Raw genomic sequence first — 16,020 nt, 5'->3', positions numbered from 1 at the left:
GCCGAGGGGCCACGACGGCCGGCAGCTCCCGACACCACAGCAGGGGCAAACGTGGTCTGGGCGCCCGCCGGGTGGAAATCAAGCTTCATTTTCGAGGAAAGGAGGGGGGCGGGAGGCGCGGAGAGGCCGGCTGGCGCATCTCCCCCCGCCAAACCGGGGCGGGCGGTGTGAGAACGGCCACCGCCGCAGCCTCGTATCTGACCCGCCTACGTGCAGCGATTACCTGAGGTGAGACATACGAATCCGAAGAGGTAAAAGTGAGCAAACTCCGCGATCATTGTCCTCGGCTGGCGCCTGCAAGCAGTCTCATGCCAGAAGAGCGAGGTGAAAAACGAAGAGCCCCCCAGTTGTAATTCCACAGAAGCTTAATGTAAGCGAGGTTTCCTAATCCCGCCGGACACCCAGGGCGAGCCCCCTCCCGGGAGGGCGCTGTCAGATCCGCCAGGCTCCAGCAGCACGCCAACTCCGGCCGGCCTCCCCTCTCCGGGCTCGGGCTTTCTTCAGCGGCGCCTTGACACTTCCCAGGATCATCCAAAGCGACAGCAGAAAACAAAAGATCCTCGAGTTCCAGCAGCCGAGTTCCGCTGCCTCCAGATCACAAGTTGCTTCTCCGGCCCCAGACTTTGTTTTGGGAGCCCGGGACGAGCCGCTAACGGAACGCAGCCGGGACGGGTGCGGACCGGCTACCGCCGCCCTCAGCGAAGGCGAGAGGCTGGCAAGGAAGCGCTCTCCGCAAAGTGCCCCGCCAAGTCACTGAGCAGCCGACGCGGGCGAAGGGCTGGTGGCGGCGCGGGACAAGCAGCGGGCGGAACGCGGCGGCGGAGCGGCGGCAGCCCCCGCTCCCATCACGGGGGAAGGAGGCGGGCGCGTCGGGGGCCGCGGCTGAGCCTGGCCGGAGTCAGGCGGGGCGGCGGGCAGGGGAAACCCGGCAGCAGCTCCTCGCCCTGCCTAGCATCGCCGCTGCCCCCTGCACGCGGGAATCCCAAACTCGCCCCCACCCCAGCGCCGGAGGAAGGCACAGCAGGGGCGAGAGAAGAAAGAAAGAAAGAAAGGGAAGAGGGAGGGCGAGTGAAACTTCCCCGGGCCAACGCCCCCAACCACCCGCCCGCCCTCGGTGCAGCAGCGACGGCAGCGGGAGTAGAAGAAGAAGGAGGAGGAGGAGAAAGAGGAGCGGCTCCTCGCCCTCCCCCGCTGCCGGGGCAGGGGTGCACGAGTCAGGCGGGGCCGAGCCCGCCGCGCCTGAACTTTCTGGTGTCACGCTGAGCTGCTCGCGGCCGCCGTGGGTTTCCCCTTCCCCCTCCCCGCCGCCTCCGCCTGCTCCCCGCGCTGCTGCTCCCGCCGCCGGGGCAGGTCTGGTGCTGCCTCAGGACACCTTAAAGGAGCCGCACCTACACGGCCCCCGCAAGCCCGGCGCGGCGCGGCCCGGCCCGGCGGATCCCGCCCCGCCCCGCGTGCAGCCGGCACCGCCTCCCGGCCCTTCCCCCAGCCGGCCGCCGATGAAGGTAACGCGCGATGCGGCTCCTGCCCTCACCGCCCCGCTGCCCCCGACCGTGCTCTGGGGCACGGTGCAGTCCCCCGCCCCCTCCTCTAGTCTGAGCTGGCGGCAGGGGGAAGAGACCCTGATGTAGGCGGAGGTAGGATTAACCTCAGAAAAAGTGCAGGTTTCCCCTCAGAAAACAAGCAACAATCAGAAAAGCCCCAACTCAGGTGTGCGGAACCCCAGGCCCCAGCTGGAAAATGGCATGGCACGGGTTGAGGCCTCCCTTGAAGTTACGGACCTGTCTGTCTCGCTGTTACCAGGCGATTCTGCCCCGTTAGGCACCCAGTCACTGCCACGGCAGGTAGGGCCACAGCCTGCCTTTGCCCTCACCGTTCGCCTCTCCATTCTCCTTTCTTACCGTGATCAGTGGCACTAGCAAGCAGTATTGTGGGCAGGTACAGCATTGTCTGGCATTCCCAGAGGAGCAAGGAGACTGAGGTTTGCCAGATCATCCCTAATACCTGCAGCCTGGCCACGCTCCAGGCATTGACCAAACTCTGGGACACCTTTCCTCAAATCTGCACACCTGTGGCTGGGCATGAGGACAGATACTATGCAGAGGTAGAAAACAGCTCTTACAGTCAACTCCAGCTGGTTGTGTTAGCTTTATCTCCTACAATGAGTGATGGGGCAGGAAGGCTTTCACCAAGGTGAAAGGGGTGGGTGGACCTGGAAGAAAGAGTGCTGCTGGACAAATCAGACAACTGGCAGCACTACCACCTCACAGCAAAACTCCAGCTGTTTCTAGGTGTGACTCACTAGGTTACAAGGATTAAATGAGAAGTAAAAACAAATTTCATTTCCAAGAAGCATGTTTAATATATTAACCACATAGCAAGTGAGCCTTTTCTTGCAGTGGGATAATAAAACTCCAGAGGAAAAAACCTTTCTTGGCTTCCGTTGTAGGATGTATACATTCCCCATGTTGTTATCGGCCAAACAGGTTGGGATGCTCCCAGTCATCATCCATGGAACTGCACTCCCTGCTGGCGTGCCACTATGTTTACCCCAATTTGCCTCCCTCTGGGCGGCATAGCGCAAAAACTCTGAATAACAAAGTCCAACAACAGGAAAGTCCTGTGGACTGTATTGACTTTGTTTTAGTCCACTTTTCTGCAAGATCTGTAAGCACAAATTTTCAGTAATGTAAAGCAAACCTGGTTCCCACTGGGAAAGGAAGATCCTATTTTGTGTGTTAGTAGTAGCCAAACTGGCAAGGCTTTCCACTAGAACTGGTAAGAATAGACAACCTTTAGAGGACTCAAAGGTTAGGAAATTATCAAGTGTTGTAGCTCAAATCAGTCATTATTTTTCAGAGAGAAAAAGGAATTAGTGTCCTACTTCAAAGACATTTAGAAAACAATCATAATTACGGAATCAATAACACCAAGTACTTTTGGATATGACCTGAATTCTTCAAATCATACCTAGCCAAAAATTTCTGTTCAGTGGCTCCATGCCATTGGTTTGCACTTTATGGAAGAGAACTGTATTATCACCTCCAGAATTAAAACACACCAGAAAAATAGTTACAAGGTCCTAGGTAATCCTTGAATCCCAGTGAGTTCAATATTCCAATAACTTAGGTTTGGGGTTGTCGATTTTTTTTTTTTTAATTAAATAAATGAGAATCACATGCAAGGCTGAAAACAAGCCTCAAGAGCTCTTTGTTTCACCACCCGGTTCTGAGATAGGGTCAAATATAAGTAGACTACCACTAGCAAGTATTTTTAAATCTCATTACTTATACACTTGTAATGACTGGATTTCACATTCTCTTTAGGTAACCGGTTCCAGTTACTGGATAGTCAGATATTTAGATACCTTTTTTTTTTTAAGCCTACACTAAATAGTCTTTAGGAAGGAAAGAAAACACACCATCACCACTGATATAATTTTGAAGATGTGTTTTTTATTCCTTGTGTAGTATCAATACCTGACAGACTCACATATTTTAATTGATTGCCTCTGTTGAAAAAGCAAAACCACAAATCTACAAGTAGGTCACTCTACAGGGAAAAAATGGGTTTACATATTTGGTGAATGCACATACATACATCTTATATATATATGTATTTATGTACTTGTAAAGTGTCATTTTTATGTATCCCTGTTTTTATATGAAGCTGTCAATATTCCCTCTAATCTTTAATTGTAAAAACTTTTTTGAATGTGTTTCTATGACAAATGTATACTCTAGCAACATACATTAATCTATTTATTTTTATCTGGCAACAAGCATAGTTGATGTGGAGAGAAAGTAAATAAAGCACTTACTAATTCCCAGGATGTTGTTGGTTTTTTGTTGTTTTTTTTTTTTTACTCAAGACAAATCCTGCTCATTAGTGAAACAGCAGGTTTCCAGATTCACAAACTCTTTTGCTCAAGTCATTCTAATTCATTCAAAAAAAGGGCCAGGGCCAGTAAAATTTTACACTGCACTGAAGTTTGTACATATGCTGGATGTTAATTTTCTAATTCTCCATTTAGATACAAATATATTCTAAGTACAGGAGTGGATTAAAGTTCTGAAGCTTGAATGACCTTACCATATGAGGTGAGCATACGTAAAACAGTTTAAAGCTTTTGTGCCACAAGTACCCCATCTTAAACAGACATCTAAGGCTGTTTCTATCACTATAAAGAAATCTTTATAATTTGAGAAGTACAGATTCGTTCTACTTTAGGTACCTATGGTGAAAGTACACTACAGCTTCAAAGACTTCTTCAATTTGTACTGTCTCAGATACTTCATAGCATAACATTTAGCTGTCAGTTTTTTCTTACTTCAGAAAAATTACTAGGAGTGGATATATACTGCTCTAATTATCTTTTTAAAAATTCATTTAGATTGTAATAATATATAACAGCTGCATGGCTGAATGAATCTCTTCAAATTGTAAGCCTACAGAAATTCATCATGGTATCTTATGAGCAATTGACATAATCTTCAATTCTGCAGGTGTTCTTACAAAATGTGTGCTATTCAGGCATCCTTATTGCCCTTGTTACTGAGACATATATACATATATATGAGATAAACATGCAGATACATATATACACCCATATATATGTATGTCAGAAAATGTTTCTAGGAAACGAAATATGGCTTTAACCTCTTCAGATCTGGGGAACACTTCTATTTGTATTAAAATGCAGATACACATTCTTTGTTAACTCTGGAATATGTGAAATGTGAATGCCTGAAAAATAATTGGGTAAGATCACATACATTTGGTGATATGTGAAAAGGAGAAGGCAAAAATGTCACAAAAATAGACTTCACATGAAATTATATTGATGGATAACTTTAACTCCAAAAAGCACAGGAAAAAAAAAAGTGCCCATTTCCACTGACAAAGTCCTGTTTTAAAGTGAATCTTAAAACTACAGAAAATACAGAAAAATACAGAAAATACAGCCTTTGATTGTACAATAACACACATCTACCGCATTCATCTAAGTGAAATAGTATCTCTCATTCCTAGCATTTTTCTTTATATTTAAATTTCATGCAGTACTGAATGCACAACAGTTAAAGGACTGAATTTTTAATCTGGTATTTATCTTCTTCAAAATCTCACCTCCGCCCTTGCCTTTTTTAAGACTTTCACAACCATGTCATTTTTGAGAGAATATGACTGCTCCTATGCACAAAATTACACACGCTGCCTGTGCTTGAGGCACAGGACTCTGGTTGGGCAACTTCCAAGAAAAAGGAAAGATTCTGCAGAACTGATGGTTATGATTCAGCAGGTGGCACTCTTTCCACAAAGTGACTGAAATCCGTGCTGACTGTTACACAAGGGACAACGTGCTTTTAGAGATTATCTATTTCACATTACCCAGAAGAGCCTGAGTTTCTCTAAATGCTAAAGATTCTACTTCTCTCTAAAGGCAGACATATGTACATGATATCTTGGATGTGTTATGGGGCAACGGCACTCTCTCTCCACAAACCTTTTTGAACTTCAAATGACTCTTAACTTCCTGATCTTAAAACTACTGTGTAGCCCTCCAGTTATCTCTGTGAGCTGGCTGCCAGATATACCCATGTGCATGCATGTATCTTTATTATATGATCACGTGTGCAGGTGTCTGCATATGCACACAGAGTTTATAATTCTGAATAGTCTGAGGCTGGCAGCAAGGGTAACTAAATCAGTAATATTATTCTGTATGCTACAATCAAGCTTCCGTTGACATCACAGAGAACTAGTTGAGATAAGAGTGCACTGTTAGTGTTACCAATGAGACTGCTATGAAGATGTCTGTACAATTTATTCAAACGAGCTATTTTCACAGATTTTTATCCCGGGCTTGGGTCTGCTTTCATATAATTGACCGTAAAGATTCAGGAGCACATTCACCCATAGTAAGTCATATGATTCCATGTGACGTTGTCTTTTGTGTTTTGTTGTTGGTTTTTTTCCCAGTTAATCTCTTAATCACTTTAATGTTAGTTATTTACCTACTATAGTTAAATTATGTTTAAATTACTGTATCACATTATCTTACCATCATAATGTAATACTAATTTCAAAAAGGCAGCCACTTAAGTAGCTCACCATATTCCCGGTATTGTTCTATCAGCTATAATGAAGTCTAAAAAAGTGTTTATTCCCAGCCTTTTTAGGACACCACAAGAGTGATCCATTGGACTATTAAGTAAACTGTCTTAAAAAGCTTTTTTTTTTTTTTTTTTTTTTTCCCCTAAGTGTAAGCATTAATATTCTGAAATGAAATAGAAAAATACAAGGAAATATACATATCTCTCTGTATATTTGTCTCTAAGTACACTGTGGGCCTAACCCATGGTAAAAATCCTAACTAGAGCCAATAAACATACATGACAGCAGAACAGTCTATCATTTCAGTAGTGTTTTGCAGATTTCAGTATTTTAGAAAAATGGATTTTTATATGTTAGAGCGGAACAGTCAGTGAAGTTTTTAGAAGAAGGAGCACTATAAAGTGTAGCTGAATATAAAAAGTGCATGGATAGCAAAAGCTTGAAAACCTACAGTTGCCATATAATTAACTGGGATAGTTATTATGAGTAAACAAAAGATGTTACGATTTCCATGTCCATATAAGTCAATTTCTGTCTTTCTTGACCTGGCTGGTTACTGTTTAAACCTGCTATTCAATGAAATTATCTTATTGTGTTTGATTGTTAAGGCCTTAACATGGTTTTGCTTTTATTTACATTAATGTAGGGATGTAACTCTCATTTCTTTGATGTTACTTTTAATTACACCACTAGTGAATTCAGACTTCCAGTACCTTTTGCTACTTACAACATTTAGAATACTACTCATAGTCATTGCAGAGTAACGAATACTAGCAATAAAATATAAGATTGTATTTGTTTGTTGAATTTGTAGATAGAGACCCTTAACAAGCTCAAGCCTCATTATTCTAGGTATATAAAACAACATGACAAAAGATCCTTTCTTCAAAGCATCATTATCAACATAAAGAAGTACAAGAAAAATTCAACCACTGGCATAAACATTCAAAATTCCATTGATGTTTATCCTTTAATACTCCTTTATATTAGGGGTGAATGCGGCTTTTCATTTCTGTTCCAAAGATGTGCTATAGCACATCCCCACTGGAAAAAATCACCAAAGCTATATTCCTTCTGTTCCCTCAGTAAAAAATCCTAAGGGCATATTTTCTATTCAGTCTACTCAGCAGACTAGCTGAAATGTTTAAAAATTATTATAATTATAGGAAATATTGCATACAACTTCTGTGGTTTTCTTCTTTTTAATAACAAAATGCTAATCTGCTTAATATGTAATTTATATACAAACAAGACAATATTTATTACAAATGCAGTGATATCTCTGATATTACTAAACAAAGGGAGACTTCTCCCTGAAATCTCAGTATTTGGTTTAAAGGTTTAACAAATGAGCCATTCAGTGCTCACTATCTCCTTGTTTCAATACGGACCACAGGAAGAGTATGAGGGTGTCACCTAGTGGATTGTTCAGACTGCCTGGAAGAGAGCTAACAAGCAAAAACATCCAAATGGCACTGAATCAACTAACAGAATGAAAGAGAAAGGATTCTTTTTTTCTTTATTTAATTACTCCAGGGATTGTGAAGGCTTCAACAGAGCATTATTGTTCTTTAATATCTGCCTTTGGGTTCCCATTCAAGTCACAGAATCTATTGGCACTGAAAGGGCCTGTAAGAATCATGCATACAAAATTTTGAAGAGAAAATTACCTATGTTCCTGTCTCAGAGGAAAGGTTTAATATTACAACAGATGACCATTTTAAATGAGTTGCACAAAACTTTTGTGTAAGATTACAAATAAGTGGAAGAAATTATATACAGTGCCTGTAGGTTCCATCAATTATGCTTTAAAAGAAGAAACCATTCTGTGGTTTTCAACAGGCCATCAAAAAAAGGTTTTTTACATGTATTAGTTCGAGATTGCTGTATGCATTTTTAATTCATGAATAGTTAAGGTTAACCTTAGCAATCTGGAGATGAAAAGGATTACATAAACTATCCATCTTGTTTCTTTGATTGAATTACTGCACATATTTAAAGCAGACGCTACTTAAGAACTGAGTACCTGCAGTGAATTAACTCAGTCAAATGCAAAGCAGATACCCAAGCCAGCTCACCCAGTACAATTTCAATTGCATGTTGAAATTTAAAATAACCAGCATACAATTTATAATTGCATGATGAAAGCCTATCTGATCCCATATATTTAACCTCTTTTAATTAAAAATATGCTTACTATAGCTTTAATATTACATTCTGCCCTTGAGTGGAGGAAGAGAAAAAATTAAGGATGGAACTACAAATGATAGAGACATCCTGTTTCAGTGCCTAGAGCATATCTTTTATTACACCCCCTGAAATTTTTCAGTGTGCTGTGTGACCAGCATGGGAAGAGAAGAAAGTATTTGCCTCATGATCGTACGCTTATTTGTTGGTGTCAGAAGGATGTACTGCCTGTCAGTAGGCATAGTAGGCTACTGGAAACAGCAGCAAAAATCTTATGCTACCAATACGCTTCGCTGGCCTTGCCATTGGTACCCTGCTTGAAGGGGTAACAGGTCTGCTCTAATGAAAAACTGGAACTGCCTTCCTCTGTGTATAAGGGCTACCCCAGCATTAGCCTCAGCCTTTTCTGCATATACAGAATACATACACACAATCTAAAATTCCCTGCAAAATACCCAGTGAAAAGGTATAAAAGACCCCAGCAATCCTTATCCATATGAAGAGCTCTCAAAACCATACTTCAAGAGAACTGTAAAACTGTGTGTTACTTAGTTTAATTACCAAACAAAATATGAGTATAAATGTATTTCAAATGTTTGAGTAAAACCAAAATACTCCTACTTTTGAGGTAGGAAATAAAGGAGAAAAAAGGAAAAAAGATGAGTTAAACCCCTTTTCCCCAAAACAGAGAACAGAGTTCTGTGAATCAAAACCATCTTATTCTGCTAGATACTAAAAGTTTTCTGGCCCTTGGAACTATTTATCTCCTCTTCAGGACACAGAGTTACTTCTGAGTTTTCTTTTTACTTTCTTTTTTTTCCTCAAAACTGCTGGTCAAGGTCCTAATGCATTTTGGTGGGAAGTGCCCAGGTGATATATGTTGTGAAGTTCAGTAGTAGACACTGATAAAGTGCAAAATCTGGAGGGCAAGTAAGGATTGCTTCTGAGGGAGAGAATACTGTCAATAAGTCTTGTGTTACCCATTCATACAGCAGGCTATTTTTTTTTCTAAATAGTTCCTTCCAGCTTTGTGCAGGAAACAGCAGTACCAGGCTCCTGTACTGCATGCATCTCCTTTCTCACAGAAGGTCAGTCTGCATTCAGAATTAAAAAAAACCCCCAACAACAAAAACCCCCAACAACAACAACAACAAAAAACAAACTAGAGGGAAGGCCTTGGGCCCTAGCTAAATATTTCATTAAAAAAGAAAACTTGTCTTGCATGTGTTCTGCTTAAAACCTCCCAAAGGACAAATCCGTCAGGGTATGTCTACATGGTTAGGAGCATCCAGTAACACAACTATTCCTCCCACTCTCTGAGACGGCCTGACACGAGCCAGCTCCAATCCAGAAGCTGAGTAAATATGCTATCATAGTGCCAAGCCTGAGCTAACACAGGTTGTGTCTCAACAGGCCTTATTAGCTCAGGCTCATTACTGTAATAACATGGCTATATGGCTGCTGCACTGCAGCTGGCTCTGTATGCCTGGCTTACTGTGTATGAGGAGCAGGCACTTAAGTAGCTGCTTCTGACTGTGTAGACATGCCGTCAGCGTGTTCCTCCTCTTCTTCCTGGATATTTTGTCATTTAATTTAAAATCAACAGCTGCTCCTCTCAAAAAATTGTACTGGCATAAAAGAACATTTTAAAAATAGCATGTTTGTGAAAGCTTGTGGAGTGCTGCATGCCTCTAGCAGGTCAGAGGATCATGCCTGTTATAACATAATGGTGGTTTCCCAAGAAGAAAGCATGATCACATAGGTATACAGACTCAAGCTTCCTCTCACTTCTTCACAGAGAAGATGCAAGAGTAGATTACACACACACACTGAGTGCTGGAGGAGGCCTAAAAGTGCAGAAATCTGCTTTCAAATAAAAGGTGAAAAACTCGTCTTTTTTTTATATAAATGTCCAAGTTTTATATTTCCCCAGTTGTAACTGAGTAGACACAATTTATCTGTGCTTACTCTCAAATGTACTGTTGGACAAACATCCTACTTTTAGCTGGAGGGCACAGTCACAGCTGCATGGACTCATAACTAACCTCAAAGAATGCAACAAGAACAGAACATTTTCTCTTGAAATCTTAATGCTGGAAGGGGACAGCCCAAGAATAGTACTTCAGATAGTAATAATCTGACTACATAAATATTCAGACCAAAAAAAGTCTCAGGTGAAGTTCTTACAGACCACAATAGAGGAAGATATTACCTGCGATCTAGCCCTTCCACATAGCAACTCTGAAGTTGCAATTGTTTGGTAGGTAAGGAGAGGAGCAGCAGCAAGACAAAAACATTATGTGACAAAAAACTAATTCTAAACCAACACATAGAGACACACACAGAAAAAAAGTATTCCTGATCACTTTGGTTTTTGTTTCAGCTTTAACTAACTTTTTAAGGAAATAATAATGAAACTCAAAAGGAACAGATTAAAAGAGGAAGGAAAAAAAATAACTGGAGAAAATTGTTTCCTAATGACAGAGTTGGAAAACTGTCACTTTTGTGTATTCAAAATTTATAATCTCACATAGAGATAACAACCTGAGGCCAGGGGAGGTTGCCTTGGCATTAGAGAGTTTGCAGTATTGAATCCTTGCATATTGCCATGAAAATGTGGCACTACCAAGAGACTACTTCTTAACTAGTAAGGGAAACAATTCACCTGAGTAAAAGTTGGAGAGATTTTGTTCAAGCATATTCAGTTGGTTCTTTTTATGAACAACTTTATTTTAAATTGTAATTTTTTCATTTGCTTCCCAAATGTTAAGAAAATATACATGCTTACATTTCGCAACACATTTTGGTATGCAGTACTACTTGTGTTGCAACATTTGCATTTTGATTTAAAGAAGAAAATTTGGTTTAAAAAACCTGATGATGATGATGATTATGATGATGATTATTATTATTATTAGGATAACCTCTCAGTCAGTTCAACATGATCATTAAAGTCTACACATCTTTCAGTAAGTACTTATCAAATCTCCGATGTATTTTGTCTGTTCTTACCTGGATTTTTTCCAAAAAATGTTTCTAGTTTTTAGTGAACTATGCTGTAATGCCCTCTGCTGGTATTAAGTTGGTAAAAGCACTTCAGATTTCCATTTTAGGTGATTCAGAAAGGTCCAAAAATGGTTTAAAGGCTGGAGGATCAAACCACTGTGAACTTCTACCAGTACCATAGGTTGGTGAAACTCTCTAAGAGACTTAAAGAAACACAGCCAAATTTAACCTAAACAAGACAAAATTTGACATAAAACTTTTTACAATGTTGTCAAGACCTCTAAATGTTTCCTAAGAAAGAATATTTGCTAAAATCTCAAAATCTATGAAATATTGCAAGGCTAAGGGAAGAAATGATTAAGAGCATCAACTGACATCCATTTAACTTAATTAATTAAAAATAATTAGCAATAAAGCCAGACTGTGAAAACTTTATCAGAATGGTCATGTTAGATTTCAGCATTTCAAATGGAATTTAAAAGCTCTTGATTTACATTTTACCCAGCCAACACAACAATAACCATGGACTGAAGCCACTGTTAAAGCAAGGAACTGAATGTATGCAGTAGGACTTATGTGATAATCTTGGTCAATATGCTAAACAGCTTTTAAGAAAATGGGAATGACAATTTAGACAGTTAAGTATACATATACTGAAAAATCCTGCTTCAATACTTTTATGGCATGAATACACAGAAAGAAGGAGATACTGAAAATCAGCTTAAGTTTTTTCTTTCCCAACTTGCTACAGAAGGCTTAGTGAGATGTTGTTACCCATTCCCAAGGACTTAATCAATACTTTCTGTGAATAAATATCAAACAAACATCTTCTGTGCAGCAAAATAAATCGAGTAATGTTTTATAAAGTGCCATATCATCTCATAGCAGCTTGGTTAAAGTTGCCTTAATTAGAGAGGGTATTAATACAAATAAGGTCTAGGATGTTCTTGGTTTTGTCTTTCAGTTCTTTCTGAGCATGGGGTAAAAATTACAAACCTGGGTCAAATTTGGCATCTTGGAAACATGAATGAGAGTTTCAAAAGTGCTATGCAGAGAGGGATGTTCAACTGCCACTGAAAGAACTCCCCTTGGTATTCCTGAAAATCCCACCCTTAAACCTTTATTAAGAATCCCTTTAAATAAATTTTTGCTTGAAGCCATAAATCTTCCCATCAGATAGGCAGGGCAAATCACCAATTAACAGGAGACATGAAGGATTTTCTTGATTACAATTTGGACATGCATTTCTCTGGAGACCTACTTTTGTTCAAAACCAGCATGTCTCCTCCATGTTTGAGAACACAGTACGTTTCACAATGGAAAACTGGACAATTTTACTGCAACAGAAACATGGGCTTGAATAGTCTAAAATGTTCTAATGAGACACATTGCTATACAACAGATGACATTGTTTGACACAACTTCGTTTCAGATGGCAAAAAATTTCTGCTTCTGTGTGACACAAAGTCATTGGATCCAAATGGTAAATACAAGTAGATGAGGTAATAAACAAGTTAAAGACAAACATTAGCACTCAAGACTCTTACGTAGATCTAGGCTAATCCTTAGGGGATTTGAGGTTCTTGGATATGCTGCATCCTAAACTGGTAGTTGCTTGAGGTAACAACCCACTGCCTGAGAGCAGGTGTGGGAGTCATGCCTGCCATTTTTCAGATCTCTATGGAAAGCTGGAGACCATCTGTTCTTCCACAACATTTTAATGATTTGTAATATCTCTGATTATCCATGTCATTTAAGCCACAGTGAAGACACCAGTGGAGACAAATTTTAAGTAGCATAATGTAGTTATCTTTGAAATCCGCTTTGCCCTCATGCAGATTGTAGTTGTTTTAATTTTGTTTGATTGGATTTTGTTTTTAAATTTAACGTATTAAGTACAGGGAACAGTGTGATCAGAAACCAGAGTTCCTAAGTGACATCATGCGATTCCTAGCTTTTGTGAAATTTGCTTTGCTTCTCTGAAAGAGGTTGTCCAGAGTAGTCTAAAAAGTGACATTCTTGAATTGTCTCTTCTCTCTCCTGTATTGAACATGATGAAATTAGACCCAAGTATATGTAACTATTTCTTACTACAGAGATTAGTATTGTGTCCAGTGGCTAAAACAAGAAACATCTTCAAGAAACAGCATATTCTTTCATTACCCGTTGGATTCAGGATATGGATTTGACACTGTTCTCTTACTTGAATAGTGAAAAGAATGAAGTAAGTACACAGTGAAAAAAACATCTTATAGAGGGGAATCTTGGTATACAAACATACACAGATTGTTGTAGCACTTTAACAATGTAAACTAAGTATAGGAATCATGTAATATCCTGGCCTAAATGCTCCCATGCTTGCCATGACACTTTATATAGAGCATATGTCTCAGGTCTGAAAAAAAAATAATAAAAGCTATATTGGTAAAAAGTTAACTTAAGCTGTCCTAGGCAGCCATCTCTGTGGCATAGCAATATTCCCTGCGTCTCACCATCAAGCACATGTTAGTAGCAACAAGTAGAAAGGAAGACTAAAAGGCTGTGGGTCTTCAACATCCTCCTGCTGTATAGGTGACAAACCCTTTAGTCTGATAGACATTCCATGACCATAAAGTTAGATCCAGGCCCATAAACAAAATAAAAACAAAGTGCTGATGTTCCGTCCAGTCATTCTTCAAACATTTGCCATATGACACACTGCCATGTTCAAATGCGAGTACACCAATTCTGCCTCATGAGGCATTTTTGTACCCAAAAAAACCCCCAAAACCCAACAACAACAGGTAAACAGCTTTTTGGGTGCATTTATGCCAAACTGTTAAGAAGTTTAGTAAGACATATTAAATATATCTCTACTTTTGAAATCACATACCAGCTTCTGCAACCAATATTGACAAAGAATTATTATTATTGTTGTTACTGTTACCATTATTGTTATTATTTTATTATTATTACTATTATTGTTGCTATTCTTATTAATGCTATCATTATTATTACTATTATTACAAACAACCTATAATAGCATTGTGCTGAAGAACCAAAGGAAGAAGTGGAATCTTCATTTTTTAATCCCTGGAAATTAAGATAAGGTGCTTTTCTGGAAGCCTTAAGCAAATAAAAGCGTGTCTTACAGAGCCCCGTACAGGGCTTCAGTGGGTGAAATGTATATGGCTTTTATAAGATTATGTTTGTTAATCAAGTGGTCTTTTCTATTTTAAATGCTACAAATCATGTAGCTGATACTAAACAATAGATTATCTAGGAGAGTAACATCAGTATTCTAAAGAGTTTATATACTACAGCTAATCTAAAACAGTGTATTTGTGTCTGCAGCTATAACCGTGCCACAACTTGCAAAGTTTCTTTTCTGTTCTATCGACAGAAATGAACAGAGATCCAAAACATGATAGTCCATATCCACAAAACAGCAATGAGTTACTCTTTGACACCTCTTCAGTTTGTGGTTTACACACTACAACACAAGTGGATTACACTCATGTTCCTAATTATAAAAGTCAAGGGAATTTTCCTATCTTTCAATGAAGTAATGTTTTCAGTTGATTACAAGTAAGATTGGAAAACAAATCATCTAATGAAGTATGGGACACACTTGTACTAAACACATTCACACATCACTCAGCAAAGCTGCCAATAAAGTAAAACAAAGACAACTCCTCAAGTGTTTCCATTAAATTAGTAATTAAAGGCTTTCTAGTTTGTAGCTTCATGGAGTACAAAGAATAAATCACATAAAATAAAGGCAAGACACTATCAATCCAATTTCATGCAGAATTCCAACTCCTGAAAGGTTTGAAGCCTCAGGCACTGAGAATTTACTGTTCTCATTCAGAGAAATGATTTGCAGACCTAAATGAATATTTTAAGCCTTTTTCTTCTAGTCAAATGATCCATCTGTTTACTAAAACAATTCACTGCACATCGAAAGAGGTCATTTCAGGGTAAAGCCTCTATCTAAGCAAAGGGTAAACCAAACAGGGTGTCAAGTTGAACTATTTGAAGTATAAGGTGACATCAGATAATATTTGATGATGGTCAGATTGTATGAGCTTTCTGCTGCAGCATTTTTAAGACTGGTATACAAAGAATCTTTTACTTGGAAGGTATAACATTAACAACAGTTTGTATTTCTGTTTCATTGTCATCGTTTTATGCTGTCAAGTAGTGTTGATAACAAACTTTATATGCAAGAATGCATATACTCTCCAGCTTACTAAACATCTTACAGCTACACCATCAGACAAAGAAGTGTTTGTCAGTAGGCTATGAATACGTACTTTCAATAAAGGCAACAGGCATGTGCCAGAGAATGTTACTCATCTTCTCCCATTTTAGAATGAGAGATTCTGTTTATTTCAAATTACTAATTTGCAGTAAAGTTGGAATGCTTTGATGTGGGACTTAGTAGCAGGGGGAGATGAGTAAAATCAGGATAAAATACATTCTTGTGGAATCAGTGCACTGAGTAGGAAAATGTTTGTCTGAAACTATACTCTATTACCTAAATTTAACATTACAAAAAAATTTAGTGGTGTTATGTTTACAATATATCTTCTACTAAAATCAAGACAGAACTCCCATTAAATACACTATATTGTCAAAATTAGAATCTGTTCTGGGAGAAGTTGCCATGAGTATTCAAATGCCATCACCATTCCCAAGAATTAATAGAATATATAGAGAATAAGAGCTGTTCTC

The 16,020-nt window shown here is 39.5% G+C and overlaps 1 protein-coding gene across 5 annotated transcripts in view; it reads right to left on the bottom strand.

Moving 5' to 3' along the window:
* Nucleotides 1-16,020, bottom strand: part of ROBO1 (roundabout guidance receptor 1) — a 727,411-nt gene that overhangs the window by 304,417 nt on the left and 406,974 nt on the right. Inside the window, exon 1 of one of the 5 annotated variants that reach the window (XM_051640259.1) lies at nt 224-660. The exons of the other annotated variants lie outside the window; for them this stretch is intronic. Coding sequence (XP_051496219.1) covers nt 224-278 — 55 coding nt within the window. The 5' untranslated portion in view covers nt 279-660. Of the gene's footprint in view, nt 1-223; nt 661-16,020 lie in introns of those variants that run through there. 5 annotated transcript variants of the gene reach the window in all.

This window comes from Apus apus, chromosome 1 (genome assembly GCF_020740795.1).
Source record: "Apus apus isolate bApuApu2 chromosome 1, bApuApu2.pri.cur, whole genome shotgun sequence".
NCBI lineage: Eukaryota > Metazoa > Chordata > Aves > Apodiformes > Apodidae > Apus > Apus apus.
Note: the sequence above shows the minus strand (reverse complement) of the source record. Positions and strands in the feature narration are given on the sequence as shown.